The sequence below is a fragment of the Salmo salar genome, chromosome ssa14, assembly GCF_905237065.1.
Source record: "Salmo salar chromosome ssa14, Ssal_v3.1, whole genome shotgun sequence".
Lineage (NCBI taxonomy): Eukaryota > Metazoa > Chordata > Actinopteri > Salmoniformes > Salmonidae > Salmo > Salmo salar.
Window position 1 is genome coordinate 10,955,667 of NC_059455.1, and position 27,737 is coordinate 10,983,403.

General features: G+C 40.6%; 2 protein-coding genes across 3 annotated transcripts; both read right to left on the reverse strand.

The window, feature by feature from the left end:
• Nucleotides 1-3,467: 3,467 nt before the first annotated feature.
• On the reverse strand, nucleotides 3,468-13,778 carry aire (autoimmune regulator). Its single transcript, XM_045695157.1, has 12 exons — nucleotides 13,552-13,778; nucleotides 12,930-13,104; nucleotides 12,100-12,228; nucleotides 11,617-11,730; nucleotides 7,869-8,008; nucleotides 7,537-7,658; nucleotides 7,317-7,386; nucleotides 6,098-6,220; nucleotides 5,402-5,523; nucleotides 4,988-5,066; nucleotides 4,714-4,800; nucleotides 3,468-4,536 (listed from the first exon to the last, which is right to left on the reverse strand). The coding sequence occupies exons 1-12, from the start codon at nucleotides 13,696-13,698 to the stop codon at nucleotides 4,456-4,458; spliced, it is 1,389 nt and encodes a 462-aa protein (XP_045551113.1). The 5' UTR covers nucleotides 13,699-13,778; the 3' UTR covers nucleotides 3,468-4,455.
• A 2,136-nt stretch (nucleotides 13,779-15,914) lies between these two features.
• On the reverse strand, nucleotides 15,915-27,656 carry rab6bb (RAB6B, member RAS oncogene family b). Of its 2 annotated transcripts, none has more exons than XM_045693856.1 (8): nucleotides 27,419-27,656; nucleotides 24,889-24,947; nucleotides 21,152-21,205; nucleotides 20,756-20,861; nucleotides 20,458-20,569; nucleotides 19,807-19,900; nucleotides 17,309-17,375; nucleotides 15,915-16,863 (listed from the first exon to the last, which is right to left on the reverse strand). In XM_045693856.1, exons 1-8 carry the CDS (start codon nucleotides 27,486-27,488, stop codon nucleotides 16,799-16,801), a joined length of 627 nt encoding a protein of 208 aa, XP_045549812.1. In that variant the 5' UTR covers nucleotides 27,489-27,656; the 3' UTR covers nucleotides 15,915-16,798. The 2 variants fall into 2 exon arrangements, with proteins under 2 accessions (XP_045549812.1, XP_045549811.1); XM_045693855.1 differs by having other exon boundaries at nucleotides 21,140-21,205.
• Nucleotides 27,657-27,737: the final 81 nt, after the last annotated feature.

Consider the following 27,737-nt stretch of genomic DNA (forward strand, 5'->3'; position numbering starts at 1 on the left):
TAGGCCATCAGTGAAAATAAGATTTTTTTTCTTAACTAATTTGCCTACTTAAATAAAGGTTAAAAAAAGGGTTTTCTGTCTATAATGTCATTTGTTGCTCCAATGTCTTTTCCCATAGTTATTTATGTATCTTGTTTTGGTAATTTAATTTCTTATTTTTTTTGTTAAGTTTAGTCACAAAATGTCTCAATTGCCAGTATGTAAACCAATCACCTTAGCAGCCTGACTTGTTTGCCTTTTTTGCACCATACCATTTTTCAATGAATCATAGATCCAGGTGCATGTTTGTAACAATTGGCAATAATAATTTTGCAAAAACTGTATCTGGATTATCCTCCTTATACACATCAAACCAACATGCGTTTTTTTCATCTTCAACAAAAGAGTCCTGAGAAAACATTATGTATGATGTCTTATGAATAACTTTAGGCCCTGCCTTTGGTATTTGGCTTTCCTTGTTATTGCCACAGTGTTATGGTCACTACAGCCAATGGGAACTGATATTGCTTTAGAGCAAAGCTCTGCAGCATTGGTGAAGATATGATCAATACAAGTGGGTGTCACAGAGCCAACACTATTGGTATACACTCTAGTTGGTTGAGTGATAACCTGGGTCATGTTACAGGAATTAGTCACAGTAAGAAGCTCCCTCTTGAGAGGACAACTAGACGATAACCAGTCAATGTTCAGTTCTTCTCAGATAGAGTTCAGTGTGTCAAATCGGAGAGCCTGCGGTCCGGACCTCTGGCAGTCTCTATGGGGGTACCACAGGGTTCAATTCTCGGGCCGACTCTTTTCTCTGTATATATCAATGTGGTCGCTCTAGCTGCTGGCGATTCTCTGATGCACCTCTACGCATACGACACCATTCTGTATACATCTGGCCTTTCTTCGGGCTCTGTGCTAACAAACCTCAAAACGAGCTTTAACGCCATACAACACTCCTTCCGTGGCCTCCAACTGCTTTTAAATGCTAGTAAAACTAAGTGCATGCTCTTCAACCAATTGCTGCCCACACCCTCCCGCCCAACAAGCATCACTACTCTGGACGGTTCTGACCTAGAATATGTGGACAACTACAAGTACCTAGGTGTCTAGTTAGACTGTAAACTCTCCTTCCAGACTCACATTATCCATCTCCAATCCAAAATTAAATCTAGAATCGGCTTCCTATTTCGCAACAAAGCCTCCTTCACTCATGCCGCCAAACATACCCTCGTAAAACTGACTATCCTACCGATCCTTGACTTTGGTGATGTCATTTACAAAATAGCCCCAACACTCTACTCAGCAAATTGGATGTATTCTATCACAGTGCCATCCGTTTTATCACCAAAGCCCCATATGCTACCCACCATTGCGACCTGTATGCTCTCGTTGGCTGGCCCTCACTACATATCCGTCGCCAAACCCACTGGCTCCAGGTCATCTATAAGTCTTTGCTAGGTAAAGCCCCGCCTTATCTCAGCTCACTGGTCACCATAGCAACACCCACCCGTAGCACGCGCTCCAGCAGGTACATTGCACTGGTCATTCCCAAAGCCAACACTTCTTTGGCCGCCTTTCCTTCTAGTTGTCTGCTGCCAATGACTGGAACGAATTGCAAAAATCTCTGAAGCTGGAGTCTTATATATCCCTCTCTAAATTTAAGCATCAGCTGTCTGAGCAGCTTACCGATCACTGCACCTGTACACAGCCAACTGTAAATAGCACACCCAACTACCTCATCCATATTATTACTTACCCTCTTGCTCTTTTGCACATCAGTATCTCTACTTGCACATCATCATCTGCACATTTATCACTCCAGTATTAATACTAAATTTGAATTATTTTCGCCTCCTCGGCCTATTTATTGCCTACCTTCCTACTCTTCTGCATTTGCACACACTGTACATAGATTTTTCAATTTTTCATTTTTTTGTGTGTTATTGACTGTGCGTTTGTTTGTGTGTAACTCTGTGTTGTTGTTTTTGTCGCATTGCTTTATCTTGGCCAGGTCGCAGTTGTAAATGAGAACTTGTTCTCAATTGGACTAAAATAAATGTATCTGTTAGCATCAGAGACCTTATCTAATATCACATATATATTCTCCAGATACTGACAGTTTGCACTTGGTGGTCTATAGCAGCACGCTAAAAGAAGAGGCTTCAGATGAGGCAGGTGAACCTGCAACCACAGCACTTCTACTTAATTTGTCATGAGATCCTCTCTGAGCTTTACAGGAATACGGCTCTGAATATACACAGTACCAGTCAAAAGTGTGGACACACCTAGTCATTCAAGGGTTTTTCTTTATTTTTACTATTTTCTACGTAGTAGAATAATAGTGAAGACATCAAAACTAGGAAATAACACATATGGAATCATGTAGTAACCAATAAAGTGTTAAACAAATCAAAATATATATTATATTTGAGATTCTTCAAAGTAGCCACCCTTTGCCTTGATGACAACTTTGCACACTCTTGGCATTCTCTCAACCAGCTTCACCTGGAATGCTTTTCCAACAGTGTTGGAGTTCCCACATATGCTGAGCACTTGTTGGCTGCATTTCCTTCACTCTGCTGTCCAACTCATCCCAAGCCATCTCAATTTGGTTGAGGTTGGGTGATTGTGGAGGCCAGATCATCTGATGCAGCACTCTATCACTCTCCTTCATGGACAAATAGCCCTTACACAGCCTGGAGGCGTGTTGGGTCATTGTTCAGTTGAAAAACAAATGATAGCCCCACCAAAGGGTGGCTACTTTGAAGAATCTAAAACATAAAATATATTTTGATTTGTTTAACAATTTTTGGGGTTACTAAATGATTTCATGTGTTATTTCATAGTTTTGATATCTTCCCTATTATTCTACAATGTAGAAAATAGTAAAAATAAATAAAAACCATTGAATGAGTACGTGTGTCCAAACTTTTGACTGGTACTATATATAGCAACACCTCCCCCATAGACATTCCTGTATTTTCTATAGATGTTATGTCCTTGTATTCCTACTGCTGTATCATCAAAGGTACTGTTTAAGTGAGTCTCAGAAATGGCTAATATTTTAATATATTCTAAGATTAGGAAATTACTATTAAAAAACAGTGGAAACACATGGCATAGAGGGTTGCAGAACTTAACAGAGCCAGGGTACATCCAGGCCTCAACTTGTGCAAATACCAGATACATTAAACCCATCTGGTTCACAATGTTCACATCTCATGTTTGTTTTGGAAATAAGAAGAATGGCAACGTCCCCCTGCTCTGTGCCTTGACAAGTTCCCCCACCCCCCACCCCCCTCTCTCTCTCTCCTTCAGAGTCACTCTTCTGATGGGGCTCCAAGAAAGACATTGAGTTATTTTTTTAAACAGTGGTGGTGATACTGTTTATTGAGAGTTATCACAAATGTTTTGTTTCAATGAAGCATGACAGATTGTACATGATGTTGGGCCTTTCATAGATTGAGTGACTCACTAACCAGGTTTTAATCTAACCTTTATTGGCTGGAGCTGCACGTGCCATGACCAGAGTGGGCACAACATTTTTACAGACAAAACCATCAGTAGAGGGTAAAATGCAATACATGGGAATTGAAAGTTATTTCTATGTGCACTACGTCATCACCCACAGCCTTTTATCCACAACAAGTCAGTTTAATGGAAACACCCCATTAAACTGTATGGTATGTATTCATTTATGGATGTCCATCATCCATTTCGTATGATATGTTAAGAATTACAATTTCTATGATACGTTACAGGAATTTCAATTTGTACAATATGTTAAGAATTTGCTAAATGTATGATATGTTATGAATTCCAATTTCTTGTGGCTAAAGTTAGCTAGGTGGATAACGTTAGCTAAGCTAGGGGTTAGGGGTAAAGGTTAGGGTTAGAGTAGTGAGTAGTTGCAGTTGCTAAAATGTTAAAGTTGTCCGTGGTGAGATTCTAACACGCAACTTTTGGTTTGCTAGACATTTGCTTATATCCATCCACCCCGACCAACCACCCTACTTTCATTTTAACCTTAAGTAACCTTCTGTCTTATGTAACCAAACTTAACATATCATGCTCATTTGAGTGTCCCGGATTTACTACATGACTTCTAGCCTATGAGAAGTGAGCCCCCGCTAGGAGTCTCAAAATATAGAGTGTTTCTTTAAAGTGCCATCGAGAATAAACGCCCATTGCACTGCATCCATCGTGGAGTTATGCTAAACTCCTGAAAATGTACAAAAACAACATTCCTGAGCTAAGTGACGGTCTTCAAGAAATTCTAGAACTGAGGCGTTCTCAGTGTCTGGAGCTATAGAAGTGAAATCATCTGTTATATTGAACTGTGGAAACTTCTTTTAAGGATGAGAGAGATACAGAGAGATAGAGAGATAAAAAGAAAGAGGGATTGCGCTTGTGTGAGATCATAACATGTGTTTTTGAGCTTGTTATGTGTGTGTGTGTGTGTGTATGTCATTGGAAGTAGCCCTGAGTGTCCGAGAGAGGCCTGGAGATGTTATGGAAAGCCCACTGCAGGATCCCATCTATGGAGCCCTGCTGAACGAGGACAAATACAGAACATCATTAAATAAGAGTTCCCTGCCACGAACATGTCTATTGTCTATCACCGAGAGATAGTAACTTTCTCTATATGAAATAGCTTAGGGATGTAATGACATGTTATTCACATCTTATATCACTTATCTTGATTCACATGAAAGTCTGATTCACCTCTCCCATGATGGAGTCTAGTTCATCCTTGTGCAGGATGGGCTCTGAGAGAGAGGAGTGCTCCTGAGTATGTGGAGTCAAACCAACCTGGGAGTACAGTGGTTGAGAGAGAAAATAAGACTGTATAATGACCACACACACACACAGACAGACACACACCCACACACACACACACACACACACACACACACACACACACACACACACACACACACACACACACACACACACACACACACACACACACACACACACACACACACACACACTGTACCTGTAAGCCCTTGGATTCCGCCTCTCTGTCTGTTGAGCTGCCCCAGGGCCTACTGCAGGAGGAGCAGATGGACCTCCCACTGTCAAAGACAAAGACAGAGGAATGCTGACTGATATACTGTTGAACGTTCCATTACTAGCCATTACTAGCCATTACTAGCCATTAGTAGCCATTACTAGCCATTAGTAGCCATTACTAGCCATTACTAGCCATTAGCGTCACACAAATGATCACGTGACCCCAGCCTTTCAGTTAATGTACAGTAAAGAACGCTGTTGCTTTTAGAAAACAGATGTGCAGCTTATAATATTGAATGAATTGGTGAATACACTATCAGAAACAGAAGATATGACTTGATAGGTTAAAAGAATAATACTCAGAGGGGGGACGAGATGGATTTAGAGGTGGTCTTACTTTGGGAAGTGGCAGTAGGTGTGGTACTTCTGTAGGCACTGGAGACAGAGGGTCAGGTCTCCTCCACTAAGGAGGCAAACCCCACACGTCTCCCTGACTTCCACCACCTCGCCACCTGCACACTGGTACACGCAAATGCATGCACGCACACACACACACACACACACTGTTAGCATACTGTAGCACTTATAACACCTTGTTATAAAGCATGTATAATGGATTAGTAAATTGTTTATTCATCATCTATAAATCATTACTCCCACATTAGGTAATGTTAGTAAGCTAGTTATTCACTAATGCAATTGTACACGAGAATGCGCACTAAACTACTTGTTTTTAGCACAGCCGTGTTAAAAAAGTAGTTTTGCACAACCTCAAATGTGTACCGTTGCTTTTCTAATATGGGTTACCTATTAAATAAATGGCGTGTCCATCTTTTTGTGAGAAATGACACTGGTCACTCGAAACACAAACATAAAGTAACGACTTAATAAATGATTAATAAACAATGTACTAATCATTATAAAAGCTTTATTACAAGGTGTTATTATACATTGCTACCTTGCACACTGCACAAAATAACCTGAAAGAGATTTTGAAATGACTAACGATAACACTAAAGGTTTGAAGAAAAAAACAGAGAAAAGAGAATAGAAAATTGGAAGAGACTAAAGACAACAAAAAAGAAAGAATCACCTGATATGCACAGACCTGGCCGCTCTTGGTTGTGGTGACGCTGGAGAGAGAGGTGGAGGATAAGGAAGAGAAGAAGGAGAAGTCTATGGTGGAGTTACTGGAGCTGGTCTCTGTCAACTGGCTCTGAGCCAAGGGCTATGGGAGAGAAGACGAGAACTGTCATACCTCGGTATCATACTGCGGTAGAACCGTTATACCTCAATATCATAATGTGGTATAACTCTTTTACATCAACGTCATACTGAGTTGGAACCATTCTGCCTCAATGTCATATTGGCGTAGAAACAGGGGTTGGAACCTAAATATATTTTCCAATCATTTCATTCTGAATAGAACCCCCAAAGATTCTGTTCCGTTCCACTGTTCCCACCAGCATAATAAAGTTCTTAACCGTTTCAAACCCCAAAAAGGAGCTGTTTATAGAGTTCCTTTAAGTTCCTTCCTTAACCTGTGAAATAGACATAGTTTTTTACATTTAGCTCGACAAATAACTCCACAAATCAGTGCGGATAGAGCAGCTTGCTATGGACTGGGCAAGCTAGTTGTTTACTAGTCTGGGTACTGGTCTCTGTAACATTCCACTCCTTGTGCAGGTGGGAGTGAGAGAGAGCGGTGGACATTAAGGAGTCTTGGCTTGAAGCGCTAGGCATCATGATACGACGTGCATTATAATGCGTTAAGGATATTAGCAGGCCTATCATTACTTCACTAAATTACATAATTATACTTAATTACATAACTTTGAACGTCCAAGAGTTGGCTCATGCTTTTAAAATAATGGTTATGTTCCGGAACACTATAGATCACTTTCGTTCCCGATTCTGTGTCCGTTTGTTGAAATGTTCTCTTCTTTTCCAGTTTTCTGTTCTGTTCCCTGAACCGGTTCCAACCCCAGGGTAGAACCATTATACCTCATTATCATAATGAGGTAGAACTGTAATACTGAGTTAGAACCATTATACCTCAATATCATACTGAGGTAGACCGTTATACCACAATATCATACTGAGTTAAAAAACATATACCTCAATATCATACTGAGGTAGACCGTTATACCACAATATCATACTGAGTTAAAAAACATATACCTCAATATCATACTGAGGTAGAACCATTATACCTCAATGCCATACCTTTAGGGTGGAAGTAGTAGAAATAGTAATGGAAGTAAAATAATATGGTATTGAAGAAAATACCAACTTTTGACACTGACCTGAACAGGTAGTACTGGGTAGATTCTATCTCTTCTCACCTTATTGCTATGACATGATCGACAGCGCCAAGTGCCACTAGAGAAAGGAACAAAGATGAGTCCCAAACCTTGGATCTTATGAAAGATTTTGACTTTTGTTGGACTAATGTAAAAAAAAACAATACACAAATAAAACAAAGTTATATGCACAGAAGTCAAGTAAGGATTCTGTCCACATAAAGTATACCTTGGTATTGTGGTGAGGGGAGGGTCTAGGCAGGTCAGGTGGTAAGCCCTGGGACAGCCATCACAACAGATGAGCTCACCTCCATCTTTACACACTGCACACTCATCATCATTACGCTGGGCCTGGATAGACACACACACACTGTTAGACACTCATCTTTCATATACAATCTATTTTCAAATCAATGTGAAAATGTAAATGTTTATGAATGTGCATTTTCTTTGTCAACTACATGAGGCAAATACAGAAACACACTCCCTCTCAAAATGATTGGTTATTTACCTGAGAAAATCATATATGAATACAACTGTATTGCTTGAACAGTCACTTACGTCTCTAACCCTGGTAATGGACTCCTCCTTGTGGTGGTATTTAGTATTTGCAGACTTTGTCTTGTGTCCTCCAGTCAGCTCATCCAATGGCCCAGAGGTGTAATACTCACCACCCACTTTAATGCACTTTTTGGCACTTCCTGTAAAAAGACAACAAAATGTAGTCCTACTCTCCCCTTTTGTTCTTAATATTTAAATGCCTACAATAAAACCTGATATGTTGAGATGGTGTCTTATGGTGTCTGTGGAGGTTCATTGGCTGACGGCTATCTAGATTAGATTAAAATCAACTTTAGTATCCCACCAGGGGGAAATTGGTTATGTGCTTAAAAATACAAAGTACATAAAACATAAAAACACAGAATAATACACAATAAAATTCATATGGAATTGCAATAAGCCACATATTTACAGCGCAACTGCAATGCATATTTACTGTGCACTCCTATAAACTCTCTGTCGGTGCCGACAGTGAGGGCTGCAGTGGTTCTAGCTCTTAGGAAACTTTGCAGTCTTTAATTTTTGTATGTATTATATTTTACATTATTAGCCCAGAAAATTGTTTGTGTTATTACAGAACTATTGGATATCAGAGCGGTGGTAACTCACCAGCACTACCAGCATTACAACCAGGAATATGACTTTCCCGAGTCGGATCCTTTGTTCGTACCCCCCAGGGCAATTGAACTGATTCCAGAGGCCGACCCAAAACACCGCCGGTGGAGGAGAGGTACTGGGAGCGGACTTCTTGTCCGACTTAGGAGGCGTGCACACCACACACTGCTTCCGAGTATATTACTCGCTAACGTTCAGTCTCTGGATAATAACGTTAACGAGCTCAGGGCGAGGATTTCTTTCCAGAGAGACAACAGAGATTGTAACATACTCTGTTTCATGGAAACATGGCTTACTCGGGATATACTGTTTGAGTCCGTCCAGCCAGTTGAGTTCTCAGTTCATCGCACAGGCAGGAATAAATATCTCTCCATGAAGAAAAAAGGCGGTGTTGTTTCATGATTAACGACTCATTGTGTGATTGTGATAACATACAGGAACTGAAGTTATTTTGTTTACCCAACCTAGAACACCTCATAATCAAATGCCGACCGTATTATTAACCAAGAGAATTCTCTTCAGTTATATAGTCACAGCCGTGTATATCCCCCCTCAAGCCGAAGACACGATGGCCCTCAAAGAACTTCACTGGACTTCATACAAACTGGAAACCACATATTCTGAGGCCGCATTTATTGTAGCTGGGGATTTTAACAAAGCAAATTTGAGAAAAAGGCTGCCAAAGTTTTGTCAACACATTGACTGTAGTACTCGCGCTGCTAAAACATTCGACCACTGCTACTCCAACTTCTGGGATGCCTACGAGGCCCTCCCCCGCCCACCTTTCGGCAAATCTGACCACGATTCTATTTTGCTCCTCCCATCCTATAGGCAGAAACTCAAACAGGAAGTACCCGTGCTAAGGACTATTCAACGCTGGTCTGACCAATTGGAGTCCACACTTCAAGATTGTTTGATTACGCGGACTGGGATTTGTTCCGGGTAGCCTCAGAGAATAACATTGATGAATATACTGATATGGCACCAGAGTTTATCAGGAAGTGTATAGGAGATGTTGTACCCACTGTGACTATTAAAACCTAACCTAATCAGAAACCGTGGATAGATGGCAGCATTCGTGCAAAACTGAAAGGGTGAACCACCGCATTTAACCATGGCAATGTGACTGGGAATATAGCAGAATACAAACAGTGCAGTTATTCCCTCCGCAAGGCAATCAAACAGGCAAAATATCAGTATAGAGACAAAGTGGAGTCGCAATTCAACAGCTCAGACACGAGCAATATGTGGCAGGGTCTACAGACTACAAAAGGAAAACCAGCCACATTGCTGACACCTGCATCTTGCTTCCGGACAAGCTAAACACCTTCTTCGCCTGCTTTGAGGATAACACAGTCCCACCGACGCTACCAAGGACTGTGGGCTCTCCTTCTCCGTGGCCGACGTGAGTAAGACATTTAAGCGTGTCAACCCTCGCAAGACTGCCGGCCCAGACGGCATCCATAGCCGCATTCCCAGAGCATGCGCAGACCAGCTGGCTGGTATATTTACAGACATATTCAATCTCTCCCTATTCCAGCCTGCTGTCCCCACATGCTTCAAGATGGCCACCATTGTTCCTGTACTCAAGAAAGCAAAGGTAACTGAACTTAATGACTATCGCCCTGTAGCACTCACTTCTGTCGTAATGAAGTGCTTTGAGAGACTAGTCAAGGATCATATCACCTCCACTTTACCTGTCACCCTAGACCCACTTCAATTTGCTTACCGCCCCAATAGATCCACAGACAATGCAATCGCCATCGCACTGCACTAGCCTATCTGGACAAGATGAATACCTATATAAGAATGCTGTTCATTGACTATAGCTCAGCATTCAACACCATAGTACCCTCCAAGCTCATCAATAAGCTTGAGGCCCTGGGTCTGAAACCCCGCCTCTGCAACTGAGTCCTGGACTTCTAGACGGGCCGCCCCCAGGTCGTGAAGGTAGGAAACAACACATCCACTTCACTGATCCTCAACACTGGGGCCCCACAAGGGTGCGTGCTCAGCCCCCTCCTGTACTCCCTGTACACCCATGACTACGTGGCCACGCACACTTCCAACTCAATCATCAAGTTGCAGATGACACAACAGTAGTAGGCTTGATTATCAACAATGACGATACAGCCTACAGGGAGGCTCTGGGAGTGTGGTGCCAGGAAAATAACCTCTCACTCAACGTCAACAAAACAAAGGAGATGATCGTGGACTTCAGGAAACAGCAGAGGGATCACCCCCCTATCCACATCGATGGGACCGCAGTGGAGAATGTGGAAAGCTTCAAGTTCATCGGTGTACACATCACTGACAAACTGAAATGGTCCACCCACACAGACAGTGTGCTGAAGAAGGCACAACAGCGCCTCCTCAACCTCAGAAGACTGAAGAAATTTGTCTTGGCACCTAAAACCCTCACAAACTTTTACAGATGCACAATTGAGAGCATCCTGTCAGGCTGTATCACCGCCTGGAACAGGTATACTGGGGGTAAACTACCTGCCCTACAGGACACCTACAGCACCAGATGTCACAGGAAGGCCAAAAAGATAATCAAGGACAACAACCACCCGAGCTGCTGCTTGTTCACCCTGCTATCATCCAGAAGGCGAGGTCAGTACAGGTGCATCAAAGCTGGGACCGAGAGAATGAAAAACAGCTTCTATCTCAAGGCCATCAGACTGTTAAATAGCCTTCACTAGCACATTAGAGGCTGCTGCCTATATACATTGACTTGAAATCACTGGCCACTTTAATAAATGGAATACTAGTCACTTTAATAATGTTTACATATCTTGCATTACTCATCTCATATGTATATACTGTATTCTATTATATTCTACTGTATCTTAGCCTATGCCGCTCTGACATTGCTCATCCATATATTTATATATTCTTAATTCCATTCCTTTACTTAGATTTGTGTGATTTGGGTATATGTTGTGAAATTGTTAGATATTACTTGTTAGATATTACTGTACTGTTGGAGCTAGACACACAAGCATTTTGCTACACCCGCAATAACATCTGCTAAACACGTGTATGTGACAAATACAATTTGATTTGATTTGAACTTGCAATACAAGGTTTACAGTCATCAGGATAGTGTTGTGATTCCAGTGTTACTCACCAGATCCAAACACCTGTTTAATGAGGATCTCCTCTCTGGCCCCGCAGCTGACCGGCAGCTCACTGGACGACAGAGTGACTGCCCTCTGGACCGAGGTGGACACCGCCTGGACACCTGCTAAATTGTAATAGCACAGTAATAATGGTCAGTTTATAGTGATGATGTTGATAAATGTATGCTGATATCAAATATGTTGTGCCTTCCTCAAATCATAACAGAATCACAAACAGAGAATGGAATATAAAACAGATTTGATGACCCTTTCCAGCAGGTATCTGAGAGACCACTGCAGCACCTTCACTTTTCTTCACTGACTTCACTTTGCCACCTGGAACAATGACACCAAAACATGTATAATGAGCTTGGTTAAGAAACACTTGAGTTTTGAGTATATTGTAGTACAACTAGTTGTCATATGGCTACAGAGTGCATTAAAATGGGTATCAGGTACAATATCTTATATCACACCTAAACTGTTGTTACTTTTGCCGTGGTGCTGAGAGTGGTGAGGGTGATGAGGGTGTCTCTCCCCCAGGCTCCTCTTCCTGCTGTGGGACTCTCGAGACCCTCGTGGGGATCTCTTCCCATGCTTGGAGCCCACCATCTCCCTACCTGACAAAATGGAACACCATGCATAGAATAAATTATAATTATAATAAACTTACATTCTTGTTAATCTAACCGCACTGTCCAATTCACAGTAACTTTTACAGTGTAAGAATACCATGCTATTGAGGAGAGTGCACAATTCTGAACTTGAAAATGTATTAATAAACCAATTAGGCACATTTGTCTTGATACAATATTTTGAACAGATATGCATTTCATCAGTCTAACACTTTGCACATACACTGCTGCCATCTAGTGGCCAAAATCTAAATTGCGCCTGGGCTGGAATAATACATTACGGCCTTTCTCTTGTATTTCAAAAATGATGGTACAAAAAACAAACAAAAAACATGTTTTTTTTCTTTGTATTATCTTTTACCAGATCTAATGTGTTATATTCTCCTACATTAATTTCACATTTCCACAAACTTCAAAGTGTTTCCTTTGAAATGGTATCAAGATTAGGCAAAAATCTTTAAAAAGTGTCGGATCCTTAAGAGGTTTTAAAGCAACGCTCCTATGTCACTTCAACTCAACTCCCTCACTTCAGGGACACAGCCTTTCAATCAACTGTTTTTCTCTGCCCAAAGTACCCCCTCATATGCAATTGATCACTACCCCAAGTACCCCCTGTGGATAAACTAAGTACCCTCAGGGGTTCTAGTGCCACAGGATGAGAAACTGCTTAAGATGGGGTTACCAACCTGGTTGAATGCTGGTCAGGAGGGCCTGAAGTCTGGGGTAGCTGTGCTGGTTGTAGTCCTTGGCCAGATTGGTCCAGAAAGCCTGGATGGTGGTCCTACTCTGCTCCAGGAGCCAGGAAAGCAGGGAATACATGGCCTTGTGGATCCCCTCTCTGCCCTCCCTCTCCAGGGTATCCTATGAGTGGTCATAGCAAATGTTTATGATAATAATACATTTTAGCAGACACTTTTATCCAAGGTGACTTACAGTCATGCAGGCATACATTCTTACTTGGGGCTAGTGCCGGGAATTGAACCCACTATCCTGATGTTGCAAGCGCCATGCTCTACCAACTGTCATTCAATGTTCCATGTACTGTAGAAAATGGTACAGAGTGAAATATACACCGATTTTTTTGGTTTATAGATAATAATACGTTTTAGATGATCTGCAAGGTCTTCTTAGCACCCAGAACCAAATCAGTTAAGGCTGTTACGAGAGACAATCTACAAGGCGATGTATTGAAGAGAAAATATTATAATTGTACATGCCCTCTGTCCAGGCTAACATCATGAAATGCTCAAAATTTCTCCACATCAAAATGAAATATACCATTATTGTTACGTACTTCCCATAGCTCACCTTCAGAATTTGGTCGCTGATGATGCTGCGGTCCACCAACCCATAGAGCAGTGGGAAGGGATCATCAATCACCATGGAGATGTCCGTGCGGAATTCCTTGAGCTGGGAACGGGGGTCAGGATCCTCAAAAGCCTCGACTCTGGACATGGCTCACAGTTAATATGCGTGGTGTTCATTCATACAGTATATTCAAGTGGTCTAATGTTGTCTGGCTTTTATGTGTGGTGTGTTGCTGTTAAGTCGCACCGGCGAAGTGTAACAGGAGAATCTGAAATGATTGAAGTGACCTTTGGTTTGTGACCTCAGTGTTGGAGGTGTGGCTAGTCCAGGTGAGGGTCACTTGATTGGTATGTCCTCCATGGTTGCTCAAAAGTGTTTCTGGTTTCCTTTTAACCAGATGAACACACACATGCACGCACACACATACGCACACGCACACGCACACACACACACACATTTGAATGATTATTTAGAAAGTCCTCAGATAAGCCACGGAGGTTTGCTCTGCCACTCACCTCTCCAGGGTCCACATGTACATTGGTACTCTAACTGCCTTGCCTGTGTCCACCTGTCTCTCGGGGGGGGGTAACTAAAGACCACCACTAACTCCTGCAGGGGAATACCTGATTCTAGTCTCACTAGAAAAGCCCAAACCCATGGGGACTGAGAGCCCAGATGAGTGGCAGTCTACACGTCACTGTGATACTCATTTATTAGAAGGTGCTTTCCACTTCAACTTCCCCCAAAATGTAGCATTGTTTGTCTGCTATGATCTCGGTCACAAGTATTAATCGTGAATGTGTGGTCATATTGATACTGTCATCAGATGGGTAACACCTGACATGTAATTACATAATTAATGGTTTATTTAATCATTTCTAAATGTGTTATAAACCATTCATAAACAGTGACTATTCCCCACGATGTATTTCATTTACGGCGCTTCTATGCAATTTAAAAACTCTAAAACGCTGTTTGGAGAACAGCGATAACAAGCAACTTGGATGCTGTAGCTTCGTTCACCTCAGTTGATCTACAGACAGTTAGCCTGTTAGCTATACAATTAGCCGCTACACGTTAGCTCACATTAACTCAAAACTATAATTGAATACCTGCCCTGAGTGCCAGGTCAGTAATGAATACTACAAGTTTAGATAGCTGGCTATCTGACATAGGTTTATTGAGTGACTGTCAATGAGTGACATACAGAGGAAAACAACCAATATTTAGAAATTGCATCTTGTGTTTTCTACTTTTCTATTGTTTTTTTTATGTAGCTAAGGCCATGACATCAGATACTCTTATGATGAGAGCCACCAGAAGTATCTCCGCAAAAGCATAAATGCGATGTGTATTCTTTGGGCAAACAAAGTTATTGAGACTGAGGACGGAAAAAACTCTAAAGGGAGATAATCCCCTGTGTGCAGACGAAAGGGACAGAGTCCACATTGTGACCGTCACCAACTTAACGTCAAACAACGCTGGAACATACTGGTGTGGAGCGAAACAAGTTGGACGGCATAACTACATTGAAGTCAACCCTTGAAGTCTCTAAAGGTACTGTAAACCTTTGTTTCTCATCCTCAAATACTTATCACTCCCTCAACAGATTACATTATACATTCCTAATCAGGCCTCTGCTTTTGGCCCGAAACCTAACTTGAGATCCCTTCCCATTACTCATTTTTCATTGACTCAATGCATGATTTACGTGATTGTCGACATCCTGTATCTCAAGTTTGGATTCCACCCTAAATGACGCCGCGAAGGTCATTTCTTGTCTTTTCCCACTAGCACTGACTTACTTAGCTGATAAAAAAAAACGTTGTTGAGGGAAAATGTAGTTGATATAAGTATGAGGTGTTGTCTCACCTAGCTGTCTTAAAATGAATGCACTAATTGTAAGTCGCTCTGGATAAGAGCGTCTGCTAAATGACTAAAATATCAAATGTAATTTCAGATATAACCTATACGCACTATTGTGCGAACTGTGCTGTGTTGACTCAGTGATTTTTCTTTTCACATTGTCCTTTCAAGCACGGTTCCAGCAACTGTGGAAGTAGTCAGGCCAGTGTACTACTGCTCGGGTTGACTCAGTAGTTTAAAAATGATGGCCAATTCTGAATTGACTTGTGAATTGCTCTTTAATTGCAATTCATTCTTGAATTTCAACGTGCCACACCTTACTGCTCTTTAATTCCAATTAATTATTGAATTTCAATTGAATTTCAATTGAATTTCAATGTGCCACACCTTACAGGTCTGCATTTAAAGTAGTTACAGTAGTCTAGAAATATTCTAAGATCTTTTTTGTAGGTTTATAATAATTCATCATTCACTTTTGACAGACGAGACCATTTCGCAATGGGTAAGTGTGGATGGTTAGGAGAGTGAAGCCCTTTAATCTTTCATTTATTAATAATTAAACATTATTACATTATTCATACCAGTGAACAAGGACCACTTCTACCGAGGGACGTTCATAACATACATATTACATTATTATATACAGTGCAGTGCAGTACAGTAGAGCTTAATGTGTATTACCGGGGGGAAAGGAGGAAGGAAGAGGGAGGAGGGGGGGAGGAGAGAGGGGGAGGGGAGGGGGAGGGCTTGTGAAATTCCATTGGCTTTTTTCTTCTTCTTTTACCACAGCACAGGTGTTCTATAAAAGTTGCCCATTGAGAGTGACACATTTTCACAGCTATAGTACTGTAAGTAAGGGTGAATCTATGGTAAATCAACGCCTGTGGGGAATATCAAATGGGACACATTGTTGATATGAGTATGCTATTATTATGCTATAAAACATTCTAAGTTAGTCGAGCCACTCCAGGGTTGTAGGTTTGAGATCAGCGTGCATGCGTGCTGCAGATATTCAGACAGGGCAGCCATCTTGGAAATGGACTTCCCCACTTTTCCCAATTTACGTGTCATTTTTGGTGCTTTCCCTTTTATATAAAAAAATACAAAACATAACGGCGAAAAGAATTCGAGTTTCATTCCATTTCCTCCCTTTTTTCATTTTCTAAAACTTTTTTTTCTCATTTTTTTTCCCTTCTCTGGCACTTACATATTGACAAAGTATACACTATTTTACAACTGAAGACTGAAATAACACTTGATTCGTCCAATCAGATATACGGTACGCAGCCCATATCCGATCAGAAAAGTCAACTGGAAGCTAACCAGTAGGAAGCAACACAACAAGCCTATGGTGTGAAGGAAGCTGTCCGACAGCTCTGCATTAACACAAGCACCCACCCTCAGGGACAGTGGGTTCTGCTGGTTTGTCCAGCTTAATGTCAATCACTGGAAAGTATCCAATTAAGGAAAAACTTAGGGAATACATAAAACATTATCGGCATATTCCATTCTTAACAACAAAACTGTGGTCCAAAAGAGTCAACAGTGAGGACTATAATGCAACATAATAGACACTCCTCTCTCTCTCTCTCTCTCGCACACATAGTCTATCCTTCATCATGTTTCCCTAAGCACAGGGTGCTACCCTGCTATACCGTCACTAGGGGGCATCCTCTCCCCCTGTCCTATAGAATTCATACCAATCAACAACATAATATTACTGGTTCACTGCACTGAAGATGGCTGCCTATTTCTACTTATTTCTTTGTGACAGTGCCAGCAACCACAATGAGTTAAATCATTTTTCTCTGCACTGAGTTTCTCTTTGCTGTTCTGGGCCTTGGTCGACAGATTGTTAAGTCACTCAGTGACTCTCTGTTCTAAAGGATACTGCCTTCAGGGTTCGCATCGTCCAAGCTCTCCATCCCAGGTAAGGCTGCTGCAACACGTCGAAACAGCTAGAGATAGAGAGAGGGAGGGAGAAAGGGAGAGAGAGAAAACGGAAAATACATTGAAAATATATAATACAATTAACATAAAACTACATCTTAAAAGGAATTTCCACTACATAAATCTTACACACTATAAACAAATGGTTCTATATAGTGCCAACAAAAAAAAGTTATTTGGCTTGCAACCACAGCAGAACCCTTTTTGGTACTATATGTAACCTTTTTTTGAAGGTTCTATAAAGAACTATGCTCATCAGGTTCTAATTGGAAACTTTATGGTGCTATAAAGAACCCTTTCCTAAGGTTCTATAAAGAAGCATTATTATTTTTTAAATATTGTACCAAAAAAGGGTTCCGCTATGGTTACAACCCTTTTTGGGGCAATATAGAACTTTTATGGGGATCAATCTCGTAGGTCCTCGGTAGAACCATACATGTTTTTTTATTCAGTTTTAGTAGTGTTAAAATTCCATAGGTTTTACTATTGTGTAAATCAACAAGTTGAATCAGCTGCGCTAGCTCTGGGACAACTGTTAGGTCCCTGAGAAGCTTATTGAGAACTACTAACTTAATCAACTGTTCTCAAATTGCACAAGGCCATACATGAGTCTTTCATAAACACTATTAATGATCAAATAATGAGCTACAACATGTTAAACCATTACACAACATATTAGACAAACTGGAATGACACTCTCACTCACGGTTGCACAAAAGGAGCTGTGCACAAACCACGCCCAAAAATATTCGAATGATGCCGCCGCCCATAATTTAAATTATCACTAAAATTGTAAAGAACATTTTTTTGAACTGCAAAGAACTACTGAAGGGCTCAAAGGGTTCTTCGGTAGGTACGGTTCCACATAAACTCAGCAAAATAAGAAACGTCCTCTCACTGTGATCTGCGTTTATTTTCAGCAAACTTAACATGTGTCAATATTTGTATGAACATAACAAGATTCAACAACTGAGACACAAAGTGAACAAGTTCCACAGAGACATGTGACTAACATAAATTGAATAATGTGTCCCTGAACAAAGGGGGGGTCAAAATCAAAAGTAACAGTCAGTATCTGGTGTGGCCGCCAGCTGCATTAAGTACTGCAGTGCATCTCCTCCTCATGGACTGTACCAGATTTGCCAGTTCTTGCTGTGAGATGTTACCCCACTTTTCCATCAAGGCACCTGCTAGTTCCCGGACATTTCTGAGGGGAATGGCCCTAGCCCCAGACGTGCTCAAGGGGATTGAGATCCGGGCTCTTCACTGGCCACAGCAGAACACTGACATTCCTGTCTTGCAGGAAATCACGCACAGAACGAGCAGTATGGCTGGTGGCATTGTCATGCTGGAGGGTCATGTCAGGATGAGCCTGCAGGAAGGGTACCACATGAGGGAGGAGGATGTCTTCCCTGTAACGCAGTGTTGAGATTGCCTGCAATGACAACAAGCTCAGTCCGATGATGCTGTGACACACCGCCCCAGACCATGATGGACCCTCCACCTCCAAATCGATCCCGCTCCAGAGTACAGGCCTCGGTGTAACGCTCATTTCTTTGACGATAAACGCGAATCCGACCATCACCCCTGGTGAGCCAAAACCGCATCTCGTCAGTGAAGAGCACTTTTTGCCAGTCCTGTCTGGTCCAGCGATGGTGGGTTTGTGCACATAAGTTGTTGCCGGTGATGTCTGGTGAGGACCTGCCTTACATCAGGCCTCAAAGCCCTCAGTCCAGCTTCTCTCAGTCTGAGCACTGATGGCGGGATTGTGCGTTCCTGGTGTAACTTGGGCAGTTGTTGTTGCCATCCTATACCTGTCCTGCAGGTGTGATGTTCGGATGTACCGATCCTGTGCAGGTTTTGTTACACGTCGTCTGCCACTGCGAGGATGATCAGCTGTCCGTCCTGTCTCCCTGTAGCGCTGTCTTAGGCGTCTCACAGTACGGACATTGCAATTTATTGCCCTGGCCACATCTGCAGTCCTCATGCCTCCTTGCAGCATGCCTAAGGCACGTTCACGCAGATGAGCAGGAACCCAGGGCATCTTTCTTTTGGTGTTTTTGAGAGTCAGTAGAAAGGCCTCTTTGGTGTCCTAAATTTTCATAACTGCACCTGTGACCTTAATTGCCTACCGTCTGTAAGCTGTTAGTGTCTTAACGACCGTTCCACAGGTGCATGCTAATTAATTGTTTATTGTTCATTGAACAAGCATGGGAAACCCTTTACAATGAAGATCTGTGAAGTTATTTTGATTTTTCCGAATTATCTTTGAAAGACAGGGTGGTGAAAAAGTTTATTTTTTCAGAGTTTAGAACCATTATCTTTCCCAAATAACCCTTGAGGAACCCTACTTTTTTAGTGTGTATTCTTGAGTGAGTCAAACTTGAAGCATATAAAGTGCCTAATTAAGAAATTTAAAATGTTTATAGGAAGAATCACCTGTTTGACATTGGTGCCTGTTTTGGCACTGGTTTCGATGAACATCACGTTCAGTTCTTTGGCTCTCTGCTCTCCCTCTTCGATAGTGATTTGCCTGTGGGAGAATCAGACCAATGCATACATTCAGATGTTAAAGGGGAATACTTGCTAGAAATCTTGAACAGTTTTTTTTTAGAACCAATGGTGTTACACAATTGATGCATTAAATCAAATCAGGTAACTTATGTTCATCATTCCAAGCCATATGTAATCAATTTTAAAGGATTGAAAAAGTAAAAATAATGCAGACAAAAGACCCCTTTGATAGGATTATCCAAGTTCAAAGCACTATCTGAATTTGATCAGTCTTTTGTCGCAGAGAATTTGGCAAACTTGTAGTGTATTTGAGGTTTAAAAGGCTTCTAAAGTTTTTAATTTCCACCTACAAACTTTAGAAGCCACAAAAATGTCCGAACAAAAAAATGTATCAACTCCTATAAAAATGTCCATTCATTATAATCCACATAATAATTCACACGTCCTGTTGCTGCAGGATTCTTTTCCTGCTGTGAGAAACTGGTCAAATTAAGATAGAACACCTGTATACAGCATGTATTCAGTACGGAGGCCTAATATATAAATAACGTGTACCAGACATAAACGATCACCCACCTCTTCTCCTCCAGGTCTGTCTTGTTGCCCACTAACATGATGATAACATCACTGCCCCTCTCTGTTCGAACGTCGTCAATCCACTTACAGGTCTGCTGGAACGAGTTCATGTCTGGGAAGGAAATATATCATGTACCTTTTTACTGGATGTTACTGTGTATTACAATGGACGCCATTGTAGGGTACTGTGTGTGTGTGTGTGTGTGTGTGTGTGTGTGTGTGTGTGTGTGTGTGTGTGTGTGTGTGTGTGTATGTGCATCCATCAGGTTCTGCTCGTCGTGTGAGTTCTGCCACTCACTTGTAATGTCATACACAACCACAGCGACAGTAGAGTCCCGTATGTAGCTGGGGATGAGGCTCCTGAAGCGCTCCTGACCTGCTGTATCCCACAGCTGCAGTCTCACCTAAACACACACAAGCCCACTGAGCTACAGTACCGGCTGAGCCCCACTGTTCAACTACAACAAGCCTTAACAAACATGTTTATTTAACTTCATTTCACCATAATAATTTATGAATGACTCATTCACAGTATGCAGTAATATGTATAGTATGTACAGTTAGTATGTGTAGTATGCTAGGACAAATAGGGTGCTTTGTACTAGTTAGGGTGCTAGGCCCCTAAAATAAATGTGTAAATAATGTAGTCTATGTTGATCTGTGTTCATTTCAGGGAACTGACAGAGTTTCTTACTGTTCGGTCCTCCAGGTACATGGTCTTTGATAAGAAGTCAATCCCAATGGTCGCCTGTCAAATAAAACAAGAGTAAAGTGATACTCGCAATAATAGTGCAATAAAATTCCAGTCTGTCACAATAATAGTATACAGGTTACAGTGTGTCACAATACTAGCATACAGGTTACAGTGTGTCACAATAATAGCACACAGGTTACAGTGTGTCACAATAATAGCACACAGGTTACAGTGTGTCACAATAATAGCATACAGGTTACAGTGTGTCACAATAATAGTATACAGGTTACAGTGTGTCACAATAATAGTATACAGGTTACAGTGTGTCACAATAATAGCATACAGGTTACAGTGTGTCACAATAATAGTATACAGGTTACAGTGTGTCACAATAATAGCACACAGGTTACAGTGTGTCACAATAATAGTATAGGTTACAGTGTGTCACAATAATAGTATACAGGTTACAGTGTGTCACAATAATAGCATACAGGTTACAGTGTGTCACAATAATAGTATAGGTTACAGTGTGTCACAATAATAGTATAGGTTACAGTGTGTCACAATAATAGTATACAGGTTACAGTGTGTCACAATACTAGCATACAGGTTACAGTGTGTCACAATAATAGCACACAGGTTACAGTGTGTCACAATAATAGTATACAGGTTACAGTGTGTCACAATAATAGCATACAGGTTACAGTGTGTCACAATAATAGTATACAGGTTACAGTGTGTCACAATAATAGTATAGGTTACAGTGTGTCACAATAATAGTATACAGGTTACAGTGTGTCACAATAATAGTATAGGTTACAGTGTGTCACAATAATAGCATACAGGTTACAGTGTGTCGCATTAATAGCACACAGGTTACAGTGTGTCACAATAATAGTATACAGGTTACAGTGTGTCACAATAATAGTATACAGGTTACAGTGTGTCACAATAATAGCATACAGGTTACAGTGTGTCACAATAATAGCACACAGGTTACAGTGTGTCACAATAATAGTATACAGGTTACAGTGTGTCACAATAATAGCACACAGGTTACAGTGTGTCACAATAATAGCACACAGGTTACAGTGTGTCACAATAATAGTATACAGGTTACAGTGTGTCACAATAATAGCATACAGGTTACAGTGTGTCACAATAATAGTATAGGTTACAGTGTGTCACAATAATAGTATACAGGTTACAGTGTGTCACAATAATAGCACACAGGTTACAGTGTGTCACAATAATAGCATACAGGTTACAGTGTGTCACAATAATAGTATAGGTTACAGTGTGTCACAATAATAGTATACAGGTTACAGTGTGTCACAATAATAGCATACAGGTTACAGTGTGTCACAATAATAGTATAGGTTACAGTGTGTCACAATAATAGTATAGGTTACAGTGTGTCACAATAATAGTATACAGGTTACAGTGTGTCACAATACTAGCATACAGGTTACAGTGTGTCACAATAATAGCACACAGGTTACAGTGTGTCACAATAATAGTATACAGGTTACAGTGTGTCACAATAATAGCATACAGGTTACAGTGTGTCACAATAATAGTATACAGGTTACAGTGTGTCACAATAATAGTATAGGTTACAGTGTGTCACAATAATAGTATACAGGTTATAGTGTGTCACAATAATAGTATAGGTTACAGTGTGTCACAATAATAGCATACAGGTTACAGTGTGTCGCATTAATAGCACACAGGTTACAGTGTGTCACAATAATAGTATACAGGTTACAGTGTGTCACAATAATAGTATACAGGTTACAGTGTGTCACAATAATAGCATACAGGTTACAGTGTGTCACAATAATAGCACACAGGTTACAGTGTGTCACAATAATAGTATACAGGTTACAGTGTGTCACAATAATAGCACACAGGTTACAGTGTGTCACAATAATAGTATACAGGTTACAGTGTGTCACAATAATAGCACACAGGTTACAGTGTGTCGCATTAATAGCACACAGGTTACAGTGTGTCACAATAATAGTATAGGTTACAGTGTGTCACAATAATAGCATACAGGTTACAGTGTGTCACAATAATAGTATACAGGTTACAGTGTGTCACAATAATAGTATACAGGTTACAGTGTGTCACAATAATAGCATACAGGTTACAGTGTGTCACAATAATAGTATACAGGTTACAGTGTGTCACAATAATAGCACACAGGTTACAGTGTGTCGCATTAATAGCACACAGGTTACAGTGTGTCACAATAATAGTATAGGTTACAGTGTGTCACAATAATAGTATACAGGTTACAGTGTGTCACAATAATAGCATACAGGTTACAGTGTGTCACAATAATAGCATACAGGTTACAGTGTGTCACAATAATAGTATAGGTTACAGTGTGTCACAATAATAGCATACAGGTTACAGTGTGTCACAATAATAGTATACAGGTTACAGTGTGTCACAATAATAGCATACAGGTTACAGTGTGTCACAATAATAGCACACAGGTTACAGTGTGTCACAATAATAGTATACAGGTTACAGTGTGTCACAATAATAGCACACAGGTTACAGTGTGTCACAATAATAGTATACAGGTTACAGTGTGTCACAATAATAGCATACAGGTTACAGTGTGTCACAATAATAGCACACAGGTTACAGTGTGTCACAATAATAGCATACAGGTTACAGTGTGTCACAATAATAGTATAGGTTACAGTGTGTCACAATAATAGCATACAGGTTACAGTGTGTCACAATAATAGCATACAGGTTACAGTGTGTCACAATAATAGCACACAGGTTACAGTGTGTCACAATAATAGTATACAGGTTACAGTGTGTCACAATAATAGCATACAGGTTACAGTGTGTCACAATAATAGCACACAGGTTACAGTGTGTCGCATTAATAGCACACAGGTTACAGTGTGTCACAATAATAGCATACAGGTTACAGTGTGTCACAATAATAGCACACAGGTTACAGTGTGTCACAATAATAGCACACAGGTTACAGTGTGTCACAATAATAGTATACAGGTTACAGTGTGTCACAATAATAGCATACAGGTTACAGTGTGTCACAATAATAGCACACAGGTTACAGTGTGTCACAATAATAGCATACAGGTTACAGTGTGTCACAATAATAGCATACAGGTTACAGTGTGTCACAATAATAGCATACAGGTTACAGTGTGTCACAATAATAGTATACAGGTTACAGTGTGTCACAATAATAGTATACAGGTTACAGTGTGTCACAATAATAGTATACAGGTTACAGTGTGTCACAATAATAGCACACAGGTTACAGTGTGTCACAATAATAGCACACAGGTTACAGTGTGTCACAATAATAGCACACAGGTTACAGTGTGTCACAATAATAGTATACAGGTTACAGTGTGTCACAATAATAGCACACAGGTTACAGTGTGTCACAATAATAGCACACAGGTTACAGTGTGTCACAATAATAGTATACAGGTTACAGTGTGTCACAATAATAGCACACAGGTTACAGTGTGTCACCCTCTATCTTTTGTTATTCACAAAGGAAATGATCTACTGTGATAGATAGGAAACATAAAAAATATATTTTGTGTGAAGGCCAAGCGCGCAAATCTAATCATGTCTATTGTAATTAGATTTGTATTGCCCTTTGTACTGTAATTGTTGTCCTATCATTTGTTTGTACCAGAACATAAAATAAAGCAGCCAGGTCTTACCTGATATGTGTTGTCGAAGCTGTCGTACATAAACCGGGTGATCAGTGATGTCTTCCCCACTGGAAGAGGAACAGAACACAGGGGTGAATATTGAAGTTTGTTTCTAAAAAGCTATATCCACCAATTTTTCACATTTGTGTTTTTTCATCAGAAATGAATGCTTATGGGTACCTTTTTGTGTGTGTACAATATTACTGGTTTCAGAATTTTTATTCCTAGATTTTAGATGTGTATTACATTTTTTTATTTACTATTCATATCCTGTATATTTAAAATATATATTCAACCCATCATAAATCTAGACTCATTCTATAGTGTTTGGTTAGAGTTAGGTCTCGTCCCAAATGGCACCCTATTCCCTATATAGTGCACTATTTTAGACCAGAGCCCTATTCCCTATATAGTGCCCTACTTTGACCAGAGACCAGATCTCATATTACTGTATTGATTAATTTCGCAATATATATATATATTTAAAAACATATTGATGTCACAAATGTATCATTTGTACAGTTCTTTATTAAAAATGTAATTATTTGTCACATTTGACTGTGTAAAGCCTTGCAGTGCTACTTTTGTCTCTGAGAGGAAGGCGGCTATATCCAGTTATGCAACAAATTGGGATCGTTTGTCTCTCGGAAATAAAACCTTCTAGTGTCATTTAACAACCCCATGCCATGAAACCCCAATCTCTTTCAGAAGTTCTTTAAACAAAAACTAATTTGCCAACATTTCTGAAAATGGATATACTGTATAGTATTTTGGGATGAAACTCTTCATATACATACATACATACATAAATGTACATACATAAATGTATACATGCACAAGCACGCTCGCACACACACACACACACACACACACACACACACACACACACACACACACACACACACACACACACACACACACACACACACACACACACACACACACACACACACACACACGAAACCCACAATCACAGGTACACTGAATGACAGCCTAGTTAGCACCCATTACCCAACGTTTATCACTCACAGCCCAAAACAATATGAGGTTAAGCTAATTGTTAAAACCTGAAGATCTAAAGATCATCAATGGTCTGTGAGTGTTTTAGGGGGACACTCGTCACAATTAGTAGCCTACAGAAAACAATTGGCAGTGGCCAATACAGGCTTGAAATCAGCACCACGGACAGCTACATAACAGCATACATTATGGAAAGCCACTAGGCTGCTACATACAAATGCAATAACACACACAGAAACAAACACACACGCATACACGCGCGCAGTACCATGGACAGCTACATCTCAGCATCCTTTTCAATGGAAAGCCATGACAGCGACCATTACACACACACAAACATACAAGAACATACACTCAGTTATGGAATAGACATGACACACACTCTCTCTCTCTCTCTCGCTCTCTCATATACACACACGCACACACATCTCTCTCTCTCTCTCTCTCTCTCTCTCTCTCTCTCTCATATACACACGCACACTCTCTCTCTCTCTCTCTCTCTCTCTCATATACAACACACACACACACACACACACACACACACACACACACACACACACACACACACACACACACACACACACACACACACACACACACAAATCCATTATATTATAAATAAACCATTACAATGGCCAAATGTATAGTATTTTACACTTCAGAACCATGATCGAGCAGAGGTGGATAGCCACTCCGACTGTCTGCTGTCTGACCACGTACTCTAAGAGGTTTATAGCGCTGAACCATTATCGATCTCTAGAGTCTATGGCATATCAACCACGTAAACAGTCATTGTTCTCTAAATGATTGAATTATTGAATAAATCATCATGTTTTGACACTAACAGACTATTCGTGACCATTAGGATATTATGATTTGGAACGGTGAGTCAACGGATTGGAGACAGTGACTGCGAGGTTTAGAAATTCGACAGACATCGCCAACCTGGGTGTGTCCCGAAATGACACATGGGAACTATTTATCTATTTAAACCATTTTAAACCGGGGGGGGAAAAAATCATAGCTAATCATTTAATAAGTTTAAATGTTGAAGTCTATAGTCAACGATGGAACTGTGATAAAATGTTATTAATCCTGAAACAGAGCGAAGATTTCTGCCGGCCACTGCACCACATCAAAACATCAAAATTCTTATTTCACGTCTCTTACTGTATCTGTAATACCAATGATGATGAAATACAATGAAACATGTTTAAATAGAGAAATTGTTTGAAATAAAATATTAATATCGGTAAAATGCGGAGGATAGCCTACATTGTATTTCATGACGTTTTAGATCGAAATGGATGACTAATCAGATTTTCTACAGAAACAAAATCGTGACAGGAACCAATGAATTGGTTGATTGAGTTAACATATGACACAACCTCTCAACACATTTGCGAAAATAGTGAAAACTTTCAAATAGACCAAAGAATACATTTATGGCCTTCGAGATGCGTTATCATGTTTGGCAACTGATAACCAAGCCTCCAAGGCGTTCCAAAAGACAACTCACCGCTCTGTTCTCCTAAAAAGACCAGTTTGAATTTCCTCAGAGGGTTCCCCAAGTCTCCTCCGGCGGACATGGTTACAGTGATAACTCTATCGGATTTTAATAGAGGTTTTCTGATCCAGAGGCGTTGTTTCTTTCACTATCGGTGTGTCGGGATCCTCCTCTGCTCATAGAATGATGGGAATGCAGCTCAGCATCGTCCTGTCAATTTAGGATGCGTGTGCGCCTGCGTGACCTCACCTTCTTCATCCTCTCACCTTCTTGAATAGTATTGCATTCTCTCCGGTTAATATCACAGTGTTGAGCTACTCAACAGTAAAGT